Below are 16,611 nucleotides of genomic sequence, written 5' to 3'. Positions count from 1 at the left end.
TACAATGTAATTACTAGGGGAAAAAAAGGACGCTGCTTGTCAATTACCGTTATGTACCATTATCCCCCCCCTCGGCCTTTAGCTTCCATGCTGTAAGTAGAGCTCTAATAGCGTTTTTACCTAGATGAATGGTTCAGAGTGTTAAATAATGTATGGGATATGGCTGTTGGGAGTTGTGTGTGAGGTCGGCCCCAGGCTCTTCTCACGCCATTGGCTTTGAGACGCCCAGCTGTCTACGTGATCGGAAAGGCTGCCATTATGTATTGATCTTTCCATTCGTGCTCTAAAAGTCACATTAGGAGCAAAGTTTATTACTACAGGTGGTTGAGGTTGAATAGAAGGTGCTGTTTGCTAATGAACACTGACATCAGAAGCCATCAGGGCGTCCTCAGTCATAACCGCACGGCTCAGCTCTGCTGTAAACTCTGAATCCTGCATCCTAGAATGACTTTGCTCGAAGGACACCCTCTGATCATCATGAATGAAACTGAGATGTAGAAGTCCTGGAGGTGTTTTTTCTGTCTTTAAAGAAGAAGCGTCTCTCTGCAGCAATGTGAAGCAGAAAGAGAAAGTTTGTTAAATGTCAACGAGCACGGACTTGAATGCGTGATCATTGTTCCTGATTAGATCAGGACCCACGATGCTTCACTCTTACGCCTGTCACACACCTGCAGTTTATTTCAGACGTTACAGGAATGATTCAGAGCTTACCTAACCAGAAGTTTAGTCTATTTTCAGGGAGGAATGTGACCATTTTCTGTCAATCACAGCCATATAGGACATTATGCTAATGCAGCAATACAGACGATCCTTTTGAAGTTTGAAGTGCGACACTTTCCCCCTCTGCAGAAGGGCTATTTTTGGTCAACCTTTGACTGACGGACTTTTACATAAAATTTGAAATGACCATCGCAGCTGTTTGAAGCTGCCTTAACCCCCCCCCCCCCCCCCCCCCCCCACCACCACCACCACCACCACCACCACCGCACCCTAAACCTAACTACCCGTCAAAAAGGATTTACAAAGCGTGCAACCTTACAGGTATGACACCACTTTTGGCTCGCTGTGTTGCTGGTTCAGACATCAAAGATGGCTGCATGTTTTGTTTGTGAAAAACCTGCAATATTCCCCTGTGTAATTTCTCATCCAGGAGGTTTCACATTCCATCGCTCTCTTAAAGTTACACTAGACTTTTTTTTTCTATTTCACATGAGAACGGGAGCCAGTGAGTTCTGTCCAGCATCTCATTTACACAGGAGCTGTAATATAGGATGATGAAATGAGGAGGAGGAGGAGGAAGTGCAGGGATAGTGGGAAAGTGGTAGTGATATGAACAATAAAAAGAAGGCGCTATAAATGACCACAACGATGATGTCACCTTCAGATTTATTATGATTTCAGTAAAGAGAAAGAATTGTTCGAACAGTGGGATCCAAAGCATGTTAATACAATGCATATTGAATCCAACAACAAATCTTGTTATAAATGATAATTTCTCAAGAATTATATGTACATTTCAAAATAATCTACAAATGTATGAATGAAAAATTTCAGACCCTGAACATAAGAGAACAAAAGTTCATTAGTTGGTGAACCAAGATGTTCTTATCTGACTAGTGATAAAGGAGGATGACATATCTGCGCTGTCTTCTTACAGTCTTGGCTGTTCATCATCAGTTCTGATTCAAATCCAAATCCCAATCTGTTGATTGGCTTGTCCAAAAGTTAGTGATAAGCGGTTAAGTTAGTAGTAAGGGGGGGGGGCTAGCTTGTATTGTTAAACAGCACAACATATTAATGGAGGGATTATGCCCTGGGTTATTTTTATTGGTTATAAAATTGCTGTGCTAAAATGCTAAAAGCAACCAACTGAACATCATATTGCAGGAAAACAAATGAAATATGCAAACATGTTACCAAATTATTGATCAAAGTGCATCTTTACCGATTTAAATAGGCAGTCATTGTTGCAATGCCATGACTACTCTCACAGTTAATCTCAGCAGCATGTCTTCCATTACTCTCTCCTCCTCCCCTCTGTCCTCTCACCCCTGTAGAGGAGACCAGTTGGGCTGGAAGCTAATTTGAAGCCAATCAATACTAGTCTGTGTTTCTTCCTGTGTGTCAGCGCAGTCCGGTGCCCTTGTCTAACTGCCCAGCAGAGAGGTAGCATCTGTTTGGTGACTATAACACCCTCTGACTGTAAATCTATGGCAGCCACTAAACACCGCTCCTCCAAAGCATTGTGTGCTAAGTGCAGAAGGCTATCTGATTGAATCCAAATGAGATCGATCTCTATGCCAAATCCAGTTGTTAAATCTGTGTGCTGACAAATGGCCTTCTCAGTACCTTGATAAACTGTGGGGATGGCATTTTAACTCAAAGACTCAGATGTGGTATGTGATGTTTTGGAAGAATATGTACACACAGATGCACCCACTTGTCTATTAGCACACACACACATGCAGCATGTCCTTCTCTCCACTTGCACACAACCACACTGATGCTCAGATGCTGAATCTTCCCCAGATAAGACCCTTCCCCATCCACCCTCCCCTCCCATCCCTCCCCTCCCTCCATCCTCTTCCAGCCCCTTTTTCCTGAAACAGCCAATGAGGACACTGTCTATTCATGAGCTAGAGTAGGAGCAGGCATGCTACAGGAGGAGGTGTGTCTATGAGCCAAAAGTGTGTGTATGCATGAGAGAGAGCTCACAGAGAGAGAGAGAGAGAGAGAGAGAGGGGTGGTGGTGGTGGAGTAAAGAGTGTATGCAGGCATGCAAGTTGGAGTCGGGGAGAAAGGAGTGACAGGCAAGAGGTGTGTTATATCCATCTAACAGCTGACACACACTGAAGCCAGCACATCCACGACCTCCACTGAAACTGAAACACCTGTGTGTGTGTCTGTGTGTGTGTGTTGCTCAGAGGCGCAGAGGGGGGGGTCTCTGAGGATACACGGATGAGAAAGGGGTGTAGAGGGGGAAGCCAAGGAAGAGAAGCCCGAGTGTGTATCGCCCCGAGGGGGGAGCTCACACACACCACAAGACAGCGCACACACACAACAACTCCAGCGGGCACTCGTCGACACTGTTTCCCTGACAACTAGAATGGGCTGCAATTTGTGCACCTTGCAGAAACGGGAGGAACACTACAAGCTGCTGTATGAGATTGCACAGGTAAGTGGAGGCATGGGTGACCGTTGTCATGTGTAACTGTGGCAGGAGGGAAAAAAGTCAGGAGACAGAGGTGTGAGACAGGATCTGTAAAAAGGATGTGAGAGACATGTACAGTTAGGCGGAGATCCAGTGTGCATGCATGTGTGTATTCGTCTCTCTCTCTCTCTCTCTCTCTCTCTCTCCATCAAAGTGGAGTGGAGCTAGTTAATTCTCCTCAGTACCAGAAAATGTGAGAGCAACTTCTTCAGCTCTTCCTCCCTTTGCTGGCTAAGGGGGGAATTCATCACATCTTCTCCTCTGTGACTGTCAATACAGTTCAAAGCACAGGCGGCAAATGAGTTGTGACGTTTTCTTTTGTGTTGCATGTCAGAAGTGGACTCAAAAAAACAAATATAGAGGCTTGGACTAGGATTAAACCTTTTAAATACTTATGTTATCTTGTCATATGATGATCATGAGTGGTAAAATGTGGTAAATAAACAACTTGCTGTGTTGCACTGGGCTTGGCTGGAATGTGTTGATTAGATAGGAAGGTGTCAGCGAGTGTGAATGTACTCATATTTCTAGTGATAACACGCAAGAATAGAATAAGCAGGCGATGCACAGCTGTGTGGTTTTATAGTATAAAAACAGTGTGTGTGTGTGTGTGTGTGCAGCTGATGATGGTGGAACACGTGCTCAGGGTTTCCTCTGTTGTGGAGTACAGTACAGATGAACATCAGGCCAGCATTCATTCATCATTTAGTAGCTTACACTGTTACAGACGGCAGAGAAACTGATACGGCATAATGAGGGCTAGTGTTTGTGATGTAAAATGCAGTATCATCGTGTAGTCTCATTCAAAGTGTGCAGTTATGAGCAATAATTGTTGCAACGTGTGTATGTGTAGTCATTTTTAGCGATAAAACAGCTGTTATAAATATACTGTATGTACTGTGACTTCCTTCATCGTTGCTGGAGGCTCTTTTTATTAACCTTACTCACAGCGCTGCAGATCTCGAGCTCATTACGCTCTCAGACTAAATGCCCCCACGCTTTAATGAGATAGCGAGTGGGTGTCTTGGCGTCGGCCTGGGTGGAGTGCAGGAAAAATTAGCTATGTCAATTAAGGAAAACTCTAGGAGGTCATGGCTCCTCTTTGTATTGTTGAGGGTGAAAGGAATATCTAGCCTAAACAAGCCCTGTATGTTAACCCCGCTGAGCAATTTCACACTTATCAGCTTTCAGGGTCTATAAAAGGGTTGTGATTAAAGGAACAGTTTGACATTTTGAAAGATATTGTTTTCAGTGTCCCTGCCAAAAGTTGGATAAGAAGATGGTATCACACATAATATGTCTTTGTTGCGAGAATCTTAGTGGCTACTTAGCATAGCTTAGCACAAAGGGGGAAGTATCACATTGTTTGAGATTTCAGTGTTAACTGTACAGAATTGTAGCTGTTATAATTAAAAATCACTTGTGTCTCATGTTTGCAGATGTCTATGCTAACTTGTCTAAACGGCTGTTTCATGTGTTGTCCACTAAGACCCCGTTCACACTGGGAAAATCAATCTGGCTAGAGCGGGATTCGGGTCGTATCTGAATATATCCGGATAGTTTTTTTCCGAGTCTGAACAACGTGAATCTGGAGGAGCCGGATTGGCTCAAATGTGGCTCAGGTCTGAACGCAAATCCTGCTAGCGACATCATAGTTCCGGTTCACGGGGACAGTGTCCGGGTAGCGTACAAAAGCCGTATCTAAACAACCGTCAAACTACGACAGCTTTGCCCTGAGTTTATTTTCAACAGGGCTACAAAGGAATAAACTTCTTTTTGAACCAAAAAAAAACATCATTAGCTTTTATGGTGGCTAACCAAAGCTTAGCTACCTTTTGTGGTACTAACCAGATGACATGTGTCACATTACAACACATTAACAACATATTAATTGTGCATGTCTGAATTATGTGAACTGTGTAATGCGCATAGTTAATGATCAATAAGAAATAGACATGATTTGAGCCTACACATAGCTCAGGCTGTTTTCAAGCATAACAGCAGATGTAACATAATTCGAGGTGTTTGCGTGGAGACTGGCTGGAACTAACACAGAATTAACCCATATGGTTTCCTCCTATTTCCGCATCACACTGTGGGTGTCCTGGCACTATGGCAGATGTCCAAAAATAGTGTGTGTGTGAGCGAGTGTGTGAGCGAGCACACCCGCTTACTGTTAAACGCTCTGTGGTGTGTGTGTGACAGTCGGTGGACACCTACAGTTCTCATTACCAATGTGAAAGAAAGTAGAGAGAAAGAAAGGATGGCTCACCAGGCAGTAAGTGTGTCAGTGTGACTTTGTCCCGAAACTCGAGGCTGACGGGATTTTACAAATCCAGAGAGACTCCTCAACAATCCCGCTGTCTCTTTTCCCTTTTATCATTCCATTTCTCATACTTTCTCCTTCTCCATAACCTTCATTAGTCCCGCTCTCCCTCTGTCTGTCTCCCCTCTCAGCAATCTGTTTCTCCACTGTCTCATTTTTACTTTGGCACAGAGCTGCAGATTTTAAACATGTTTCTGTTCTGTTTTACTTCCAACAGTGCTGCACGATTGGGCACCACCTGCTCATTATACCAAAAAGAAGCTTGAAATGTTGCTAAACCATGGCTGGAACAGGTGCATTCTGTTACTGGACTGGTGCTTGTGCATTTGTTTCAGCTCTTATTGGAAATGAGTCACTTTGTGTGATGTTGTTGGCTTTGTTTTCAAAGAGAATTGTGTGAGGTTGTGTTCATTCGATTACTCAGATCAGCAGAAATGCAGACTGTGGTTTGGTTCGATCTCGGTGGAGCACTTCAAAAACACACCGGTTTGGCACCATCAGGTGTGTGCTCCATAGTCCAAAGGTCGCACAAAACACGTCTGTTCTGCTAAGGGCTTCCTGTTTATCGTGATCCTGCAGTTAATGATGTTCAAAATTCTTCAGCCATCAAGGTTCATTTTGTTTTTTGCCTTTGGGACACAGCTAGAGTAGCAAAGTCGATGAACTTTGACCTAAGCTCAAACAATTGAGAGCCATCCTGCTATTGTGTTAGCATGTGTTGTAGCACCTACTTTCATTAAAAGAACCAGTTGACACCAGACAGAAACACGTGATAACTCACCAACACAGCGAACCACGCTATTGTTAACGTATTAATTTATTTAGGTCACCTTCGCTAATTAAATTAGTGAAGATGGCTAGTCTTTGGAAAGAATCAGTTTTGCAACCAGCTTCTGTCTTCAGGGCAAAAGGGTACAATTAGCATTCAGTCAAAGCAGTAATCACAGGTAGCATGGCAGCCAGGTGAACATGCTAATCGTAGCCTAGCTTCCATCGCACCTGTATTGCCGTCTCATCTCGTAATTTCAGTTGATTGGTTTTAATATAAAACAAGCAGCAGCTCTGACATTGTCACTGGCCTCGTTAGTGTGCATAAAAAAGCTTCAATAAGGAGTAAGTTGCCTTTTTATGAGGTTAAACTGCCTTTAAATGACCCACTTTAGGTCTGTTTGGACCTTTTGTAGATAAAACAATGACAGAATTGATTGTTTTGGAGTAAAACTGAATAGTTTCCTCCAAGCTAATGTCTGCAACAGTCCAGTTCAGCACCTTTTTTTCATTTAAAAAAGTAACAGAGCATTTCAGAGGCCAGTTTCAGTTCCTGCGCCTGCAGGCTTGCCCTGCTGCCTCCTACACCACCAGGCTATCTCTGCTCACACAGCTGTGCTGTCCTGACAGGACTGCTGGCTGCTCCACCCCAGCTGCCCAGCGGCCACCGAGAGATTTACGACTCTCGTCAGACCATTTACATCCAAGTTTCATTTGTGATTTTGTGTGTGTGTCCATGTGTGTGCGTGCACCGCAGGGCTCCATTCAGGCGGCAGCAAATGCCATTCCATGTATTTTGCTCATGGCTGTGTTAAATTGTCCCACAGCCTCTGGCCTTTAAAGTCTCATTGGACCCATGTGTTTTGTGCTTTTACTCAGCTCTGTTGTATTGTATTGTACAACAGCCACTAGCTAGCCTGTGTGTAATTATTCCATCAACTAACTAATAGCTTGGATGAGTGTTTGGGGAAAAAAATCCAGAAAAAATCCCCAATTATGTAAAACTGAAGCTAAACAGAAGCAGCGGCAGCTGTGGAGTGCAGTTCAAACAGGCCCGACTGACAGCATGGCTCAGTAATAAAATTGGATATTGGATCCAAAGTGGTACATATTTTCTACTTCTAATACTGCTAAAAAAGTAAAATAAAATAAAAAAAATTGTCGAAATAATTAACTAGTTAGGTTGGTTAGTGTTCATTTCTTTATTTTCACTTCCTTTTTGGTTCGGTTGAAGCAACAATTTTTTCTTTCTCTATAGGTTAGAAGGCAATTCTGCAACAAGCTTTCCTGCCTTTTTCTTGAAATATCATTTTACATGCACTGCTTCAAATGACCACAGGAGGGTTCATAGCTAGTTGTTTGTTGTTATAAACAGTAGCCTCATCAGTGAGGTCTATGCTACTCATGACACTAAGGCCCTGTTCACACTGGCCCGAATCCCCCTCTAGCCAGATTGATTTCCCCAGTGTGAACGAGGTCTTAGACCTCCCCTCTTCATTCAGTGTACATTTACAGTTTTACAATTTTTATAGGCTTGTGGGCAGAGCGCTTATTTTGGATAAGTGTGTGTGTGCATGTGTATGAGGGTGACCCAGGCCAATGTTTGGTGTGGGCATGTCCTCCAGAGACAGATGCTGTGCCTCATGTCCAGCCTGTTAAGACAGCATGGATGGGGCTAGACTGACACCCCTTCCCCTCCTTCATCCCGCCACCACCTATGGTTTTCCGCACAGAGCAGGAGAGCCTGTGGTCAAACCCACACAGCCGTCACCTCCATATGGCCGAGTCAGACCTGCACAGATAAAAAGGATGTGAAATACAGCTAAGAACGTGTGCCGTGGAAGAATATAATCTTCTCGCAGGTCTCACCTCTGAACGGGCCACACCATGTGCCACAGATGATGAAAACTTATCTGGGAGGCACAACACCTCGACTTCTTTTGTCTCTGTCCATCTTTGTCTCTGTGTGAAAGGATTTGCAGAATGTAATGAATGAAGTGACCTTTCCGGCATTTTTTTGGCCTAGTTGTACGACTGTCTGTGTGGGTCAGCAAGTTTGACCTTTTCACCTGTCAGTGTAATTCAACTTCACAACTTCCAGTTTGTATTTTGTTTTAAAATTATTATTATTAACGTTACCGTAGCATAGTTGAAATGAGAGCTTGGTGCTAAAAGCAGATCATCTGGTGTCTTCCATCAGTTGCAGTTGCTCATCGGTGCACAGCATGGTGATAACACCACATGATTCGGGGGGGGGGGGGGGGGGGGGGGGGGGGGGGGGGATGCAAATGGCACGTCTTCTGGTTTAGGGCCAAAAAAATGGAAGCAGGAAATAATTCAGTGCCAGCTTAACAGAGGAAATAGCATCTTTATGTTAGCGCAGACTGTGTGTGTGTGTGTGAATTAATTAATGCATGCATTGTGAGAGTGATGGATGACTTCAGTGTTTTTGTGTCTCTCATTGTCTATTTATCAGCCTGGCTGTGAGCAAACATACACTCTGTCCTTCTGTGTGTGTGTGGGTCAGAAAGTCAGGGTTAGAAAGGTCCAGTGTTGATGTGTGTGTGTGTGTCGCCGTTTCGCTTCACTAGCCAACAATCTCCCCCTGCGTTGGCTCTGATAAGCCCAGAATGAAAGCCCTTTCTGTGGGCAGAGTGACACTCCTCAACACACCCCCGCTCCCTCCTTCTTCTCATCTTTTGTACCTCCTCCAGACAGAGCAAAGGACGCACACACACAAACACACATCATGCATGCACACACAGTGATGTTAAGAGGTAGATATGCCCCTCTGCTGCACACACTGTGTGCACTGTTCATGTACCAAGCAGGGTCCTCCCATTCATCTGCTTTATGGCGTTTTAATAGGACGGTGTAAAAATCCTCACTCGGCCTCTTAGCACCCGACAAGAGGACTTATCAGCTGTTATCACCCCCTCTCTCTCTGATTACCATACTCACTCGTCAGCCTGGACAAGATGATACAAAGCAAGAGGTAGAGAGAGAGAAAGGTGGAGAAGGGTGTGGTAGGAAAAAAGTGCAACAAAGGAAGAAGGAATGAAAAAAAGCCATGTGCCATCAATAGGTCTTTAAATTCTCCCTGTTCCTCCTGATTTTTCCCCATCTTAACCTCTCCCACTTCAAAACTCTCTCCCTCCTCCTCCTCTTCCTCCTTTTTCCGCTCCCATCACTTATCAGTCGCCAAACACAGTTTCAAGTCAGTTCCGTTTCACTGCCCCTGTCTGTCTTTCTTGTCACTCTCTGTCTATCCGGCTCATTAATACTCTTTGGCGTTTTTTTTTTTTCTTTTTTTCAGACAAATTTCCTGCTACCCGGAATAAAAAAAAAAACCAGATAGCAACGGAAGGCACACAGACAGAGAGCCTGTCATTCACATGAGCCAGTTATTTTGTCGAGCCTCAGCTCGTGTGCTTTCAGCCGGCGACTGTTATACAGATTTGAAGTCAACCTTGTGCCAGAATAACCCAATAATACAGCTTATGGCCACATGCTGCAGGCTATGTTCTGTCAGGTTAGACAGATGTTATGATGAACCATCTGGAGCTGCTATGGATATGTTGCAGGTGTTTGCTGCTACATACAAGAATGCACACATACACATGAAATATGCACAGAAACATTTCCCAGGATATTTAGCTGCTGCAAGCAAGAGGGAGAAGAAAAAAAACGTAACTTCTGAGACATAAAAAGCTCACATTAGCATAAAATTTCTCCCAGTCAGATCTTTAGATGAGTTCTTTGGCAGCAAAGGTGCAATTCTCATCTGAGACCAAATGTCAGTAATACTATAAAAGGAAAGCCTCCATATTTCCCCCCTCCATATTTCTCTATCACACATAATCATTTGGGAGTGTAGAAAACGTTTACATTTGCTTGTAGCATGATGTTTTTCTTTGACAGCCACGGTGACACCTGTCTCGATAGCAGCGTGCTTAGAAATGCAAATTGTGACTGTGTTGTCGTGCCACTGTCAAGTGTATTTTGAACCCACAGGGTGTATCCTGGGTCCAGGTGGTCTAAAGGGAGATTAGGTTACAGCAGGGGAGCTGGTGTTGGATTCCCACTTAACCAACTTGGGTTTAGAAGTCATTAGGCTCACTCAGAGCCTGGCATCGAGTCCAGTTACAGATAGAATAACACTAAACCATCTGCATAGTGAGGGAGGGGGGGTGATTACATTTAGAGCGGGGTGTAACCATAAGCCTTATGCTGATATGGGAAATGCCGTCAGGATGGAGAGAGGCTGAGGAGGCAGTGTTGTTTCTTTGTTGTTGTTGTGGTGCGTTTTTTAGGGTTTGTCTTGAGGTAAAACATACACTGATTCAACTTAACCTTTCGAATGCAGTATTTACGCACTATTCTAAACATGTGTTGGCTTAAAAATGTTAAATTGAAACTGTTTCAAAAGACAGAATAGATCTACTTGAGAACCTGTATGACTGTGTGCCTAATCCCCTGAGACTGCGCAGGAATGGGCCAGAGATCCATGCTAAACACTAGCATGCTAACACTAGCAAACTGACAACCTGTTTGGCAGAATTAGAATGATACATTGAGTTGAGTATTCATGCCCACAATGCTGGACTAATGCTGGTTAGCATGCTAACTGTAGCTTTGCTACACATAATACTTTTTTAAAGCAAGGTTGAAAAATGAAGCCCATATACATGTGTTTCACTAACTAGGCCACGCCTCAAGTCTCATTGTGCTAAGGAGTAGGTAGAGGGGGACAGATGAACCTGTATAGGTAAACACGTAATGAGGGGAAGTGACGTGTAGTAAAGCATGGCCTGTTGAACTGAACTGCAGTTCCTCCATTGACCTCTGGAGGGCTGGGTCCAAAAGTTTGTCAGTCCCCATAGACTCGTGTGTTAAAATCTTTACAGCAAAAATAAAGGCGTTCAAAGCCTGGAACAAAATGCAGTTTTGGTCTCTCTTAATGAAATGAAACTGTATTTTGTACAGTTGTTTTTTTCTGTAAATTGCCATTTTAAATGTTGTATAGATTACACAGTCACAACAGCTCCTCATGATGACAGAGCAGAGGCCAGTGAAGGCATGAAGAGTGTAATGTTTCATGTGAAGATACATAAATAATCAGCTTTTCCACTCGAAAAGACAAACACACATCAGTCTTGTGTGTGTAAGTGTTCACATTTGTCTTTAGTGATCATTGTTACGGATCATGCTTCACAGCCTTGTTATGTGGAAACTCACACAAATTAGACTTATGACCCTTTTTGTTTTGAGAAACAGTGGTCTAAATTAAAGAGTCAATCTGCTATACAGATGGAAAACTCACCGCAGCACAGGCGCCAATCATCACCCGATTTATAACACATCAGTGGCGGTCGTGATTAGCCATTTACTCGCTCATATTGTTGCCTGTGTACAGTTTGAGTCTTGATTGAGCCGGGTGGAATCAGGGCTGAATTGCACCACAGTGCGTCTCTCAGTTAACCAAGCAGCTGTGCTTTTGGATGAAGGTGTTTTTCATCGTGGAGGGAGAAGTCGTTTTTTTTTCTCCACCAAAGGGAGGAAGCTTCGTGTTATGATTAATGTTAATGTGTCGGGTGCTTCCAAGTGAGCATAAACATGCATCGCTTTTAAATAAAACCGGCGAAAGTTTAGTGGGAGGGGGGAAAATGTTAAGTTCACACTCAAGGCTTTTTTTATGCAAAAAGCAGCACATAAATCTTTTATTTTCCTGCTCCCCAGTAAAATGTTTTTACTTGAACATTTTTGCTAATTATGCCCCCTGCATCCAGAGCTGCCTGTTTTTTTGCCTTTAACCAAATCTGTGCTCATGTGAAACATTCAGAGCAATTGATGGCTCCTTTTTGACGTTTTATTTTAATAAACAGTTTTATTTTTAAGATCCAGCATCTTCTATTTTTTTCCTTCTGTAAAATGCTGCCTAAATTATGGGTGTATTTTTATATAGCGGCTTGCTTCAAGCAACAAGACGCTATGTTAATTTCCTGCTAATTTAGCCTTCATCCTAACTAATCCAAAAATGGGCAAAGAGGCGTGGCTTGATACAAGCTCTGGGCATCCAGAGGAGGGCTTTTCATGTCATAATATTTGCCTTGTATCAGGCTGTTTCTGCTCTACGTTTGATTGACATCTTTAAATAGAGGTCTATGGAAATTGACCAAGCGGCAACCTTCGGGTCTCAAACTTGAAGCCCATGCGGAAGTGTCAAAACTTGTAGTTCATGCCACAAACGCTGGGGACTGACTCCAGAAACATTGACTCCCATGTTAAAATGGCCGACTTCACAGCAGAAATGTTTACAGCCAAAAAAAACACTCTTGTCTCTTCTAGTTTCAATTGTTCAGGGTGTAATTTTTTTACAACTCACTCTTTTTAATTATATTTGGACTTAAATTTATGCATAATTATGGGCATTGCTGCTTTGAGTGACAGACGGTTGACGTATCACAGCGCGAGTTTCCTGCTTCTGTGATCGCCCGCCCCCCTAAACTCCGCTCATGCTCCCCCTCTTTGTACATATTTAGAGTTTTGGCGGACGTGGCGCTGCCAACGTGGCGCTGCCAACATGGCGGCGGTCAGAGCGTACCGGAGCCTCCCACCGAGCCTCTAAATGGCTCTTCAGAAACAAACGGGTGACGTCACGGAAGCTTTAGTATTTAGTATTTAGTTTAGTATTTTGTCAATACTGTCAATGGAATTGACTCACTTTTGAAGCCACCCTCAAGTGGCCATTTAAGGAACTGCAATGAAGCATTTTGGCTACTAGAGGTTGCTACGTGTGTTTTCCTAAAATAACAAAGCTGTTTTTACTGGTGGACTATTTTCTGTTGCGTATTGATACATTTGGTTCTCTCTATTATGAAGATAGCAGGATGGTGTGTGAGGATATTCAGGAAGGGTCCAGCTGTAAGGAAAATACAGGTTTCCTCCGCAGTACTGAATATGTTTCATGCCCGGGTGGAGAATGCATGTTGTTCCTACAGTATATAGAAGTAGCACATAACCTCTTTGTGAACTCAGCCATCTGGATGAATTATGTGGGTCTAATCGGTGACCCCCAAGAGCCTAATTCAAACTCATTGCTAGTATGTGTCGAGGGGCTGGAGGAAGGGCCACTCTATTGTGGAGCCCGGCTCGCTGCCTGTTGTTTTAATGGCAGACGGGAGATTAATGGTGATCTAATGACTGCAGGGAGGACACCGCGCAACAATAGAGTCCTGCTACAGCACAAGCTGAGTACATTAGTCAGTCAAGACAACTAACTGTGTCTGTGCGTGTGTGCGTCCACTCAGGCACAGACACATTCCCCAGACATTCATAGATACAAATGCACAAGTGAAAATGAAAGTGGCATTTATTGATTTGTCAGTAAAGTTTTTTGCAGCATCAGTGCATACTGTCTCATCACAGGCACAACAAGCTGAGCTAATTCCCAACCTACCACCCCCCACCTCCCCATTCCAATGTGACAAAAGGAGGCTAATTTATGCATTGGCGGCGTGGTGCGCGAGGAAAAAAGAGCGTGGCAAGCAAGGCTGGATGCTCACACTCAGATTGCGGTAATTGTGATTTGGTTGCTAGGATGTTGAGGGTAATGAATGTCTTGTTGATGCAGTTTGTCATAACCCGTGCCATCCGTGGCTGCTTGAGGACACAGAGCCTATTAGTTAAACACAGACACATTGGCCCTGCCATGATGTATGAGCCCACCGGGCTGAAGGCATTAGTCATTTTATGAGAGGAAAATAAAGAAAACTGCCAGGCTGCAGTAGATGTTGAACAGGAATGTGGGTTAAACCAGGCAGTCTTGGCGGTGCAAATTGGAGGATTGGTTTAGATTATGTCAGTGATCATACGGTAGGAAGCTGCTTTTCGCTTGACAGTGTTACTAGTTGTCCTATGAATAAAAAGAAAATACTGATATTGTGATTCCAAAAAAAGGAGCATAGGAGACAAATCATGTTTCATTCCACGGCTGCACCAGGAGGGAAAGGATCTGTTTTCATGAAGCCTAATTGAAAGGAAGCCCGCCTTGCATATAGAAGTGGTACAAAGAGCAGGAAATGAGATGGTTCTTAATGCATTCCCTGACAGATGATAACCTTTGATTTCCCCCCACTTACATCAGAAATGGCTGCTTGGAATGACAGTCACAAGTCAACAGTGTCTGATGTCTGTGTGCATGTTTCCACTGCGCCTCAGAGAGAGAGAGAGACGTGAAGAGCGAAAGAGGAATATACCCAAGATGCACAGAGACACTGAGCTGTGCAGTGTGTCTCTTTATAGAGTGCTTTGGGAAAACAGGATGTTTTTTAGCAACCAAAACAAAAGGAAATGGGCCGATGTACAGCCATGGTGGCAGACATAAAGACACAAAACACCCAGACAACAAGACAAAGGAAAACTGTCAATAAAGGAGAATGTGGGAAGTAAAGATACAAGTTGATAAGAGGACACAAAAAACACTGTTTTTATATCCGTTTTTTAATTGGTAATTTACATGGCTACATGCCATCTTGTGGTTCTGTTGAAGATATACATGTAATATTGGGCAGAATCATCAAAGAAAACAACAGAGAAGCTTGTAGATGATGAATTTTGCCTTGTAAAAGAAATTAATCGAATAGTTCTGCTGCCTAAACCCTGAGTGGGAGGGCCTACAAACGTCTACTCTGAACATTAGCCACACGCTAACATTAGCCTTAAAAATTAAATGAAACCCTAAGAAATGGACACATGATGAAGTCCCGGCTTCATGTTGTACATCATGCAGAAGTTGTTGCTATACCAGCCACCACTTCTGAATCCTAACTGGTAGTACAAATACCAAGAACTGTCTGTCTGAAAGCGTCTTATGTTTTCAGCACTCAGGCTTATTTTTTATGAAGATTATCTGAACGAGTTCTGGGAAGTATAAGAAATCGTGTTTTGTTTCCGCCCTCTATTGGGATGTAACAACATATGATCAGCTGCTGAGCCCAAAATTCGATCTGGTTGAAGGACACTTCAGTAGTCCGCATGCTTCACGATGAGGGGCTTGAATGCAGAAAAACCAGTTGAAGGACAATCCACCAGCCTGCTAGTTTTAGAGCGTATTAGAGAGTATTGGCCTCTGTTGTTGCTGTGAGACCATCCAAGCCATGTTTGGCTCTAGCTTCATACATTGTGATCCTGTATAGTCCATTTTGATGTAAGATCTTAAGCCAGCACTACTAAGAGCGATTTTTTTAGAGGAAACACAGTCTAATCTGCTACGCACAGACACCGTGTGATGTGGATGGGATTGACCTGAGCAGGCTATACTTAACATCCATCCCGACAGCAGCTATTTAATCCATGTTTCACGTTGTCACACCATCCTCCTCATGCAGAACTAATTGGTTGTTTTCGCCTGTTGTGCAGACGCCGATGTCTGTAAAAAAAAGTGAAGGACACTCGTACCTTGTAAACACGCTCGCAGGCGCAGACGTGGATGCAGTCAGGGGGTGCAGGCAAGCACAGGCGGGAAGAGCTGAACTCAATTTCACCAGTAAGGGTCCTATTAGGACCACTGAGTGGAATCTCCTTGAACCAGTTGCCACATCTTATCACACACACACACAACAGAAATGCTCCCCCCCTTCCTTCCTTCTCGGCCTCTCTCCTCCTCATCTAAATTTGCATTTCGGTTAACACTCTAATTGCCTCTCGTTAAATACCTTGTCAGTTTGATTAATTGGTGTGATACAGAAATGTAAAACAGCAGAGCATTACAATGCATAGTGAACACTTGCTGATTGGCAAAGACTGACTAAAAAATGCACAACAGAACAAAAGTGTGACTTGAAGTAAATAAAGGTGAGTCTGAAGATCACAGCGAGGAGGCTAATTTACAGCTTTAATGTAAAGCTTAAATAATAATGCAGACATTGCTCTCAATTGGTCTAAATATTGTGAGTTTCTTCATGAATCACTGCAACCATTCACTTCTCTCCCCTCCGTGAACAGCTACAGAGGTGTTTACAGACATGCAAAGGTGCCCTTGAGCATTTTTCCCCCAGCTGCTCCTGCAAAGTTGTTCCCAGGCCGACACAGTAAGCCTGAATCAGAGAGCCTACTGTAGATACTGTAAGACGGGACACAGCCAGTCTTCTTAATCTAAATATAGGCTGAAATGAATCATATCACAACATAACAACAGTCATCTACTGCAAGGGAGTCATCACACTCAGCTTGATGATTGGAGTGAATTGTATGCTTTATCCAGTCTCAGCCACAGCTTAGGTGAAGAGATGACAAAAAGTTTCTT

The 16,611-nt window shown here is 43.5% G+C and overlaps 2 protein-coding genes across 2 annotated transcripts in view; one reads left to right on the top strand and one right to left on the bottom strand.

Annotated features, from left to right (window-relative positions):
* Positions 1 to 3,062: 3,062 nt before the first annotated feature.
* pdzrn4 (PDZ domain containing ring finger 4) overlaps positions 3,063 to 16,611 on the top strand; it is a 28,066-nt gene continuing 14,517 nt past the window's right edge. Inside the window, exon 1 of the mRNA XM_028424910.1 lies at positions 3,063 to 3,175. Coding sequence (XP_028280711.1) covers positions 3,107 to 3,175 — 69 coding nt within the window. The 5' untranslated portion in view covers positions 3,063 to 3,106. The remainder of the gene's footprint in view (positions 3,176 to 16,611) is intronic.
* Positions 7,605 to 16,611, bottom strand: part of gxylt1b (glucoside xylosyltransferase 1b) — a 61,374-nt gene continuing 52,367 nt past the window's right edge. The window contains exons 7-8 of the mRNA XM_028424931.1: positions 8,175 to 8,267; positions 7,605 to 8,097 (exon numbers count right to left, since the gene is read on the bottom strand). Coding sequence (XP_028280732.1) covers positions 8,092 to 8,097; positions 8,175 to 8,267 — 99 coding nt within the window. The 3' untranslated portion in view covers positions 7,605 to 8,091. The remainder of the gene's footprint in view (positions 8,098 to 8,174; positions 8,268 to 16,611) is intronic.

Source organism: Parambassis ranga, chromosome 2 (assembly GCF_900634625.1).
Source record: "Parambassis ranga chromosome 2, fParRan2.1, whole genome shotgun sequence".
In the NCBI taxonomy this organism is placed as follows: Eukaryota; Metazoa; Chordata; class Actinopteri; family Ambassidae; genus Parambassis; species Parambassis ranga.
This window is presented reverse-complemented; position numbering and strand designations above follow the sequence as displayed.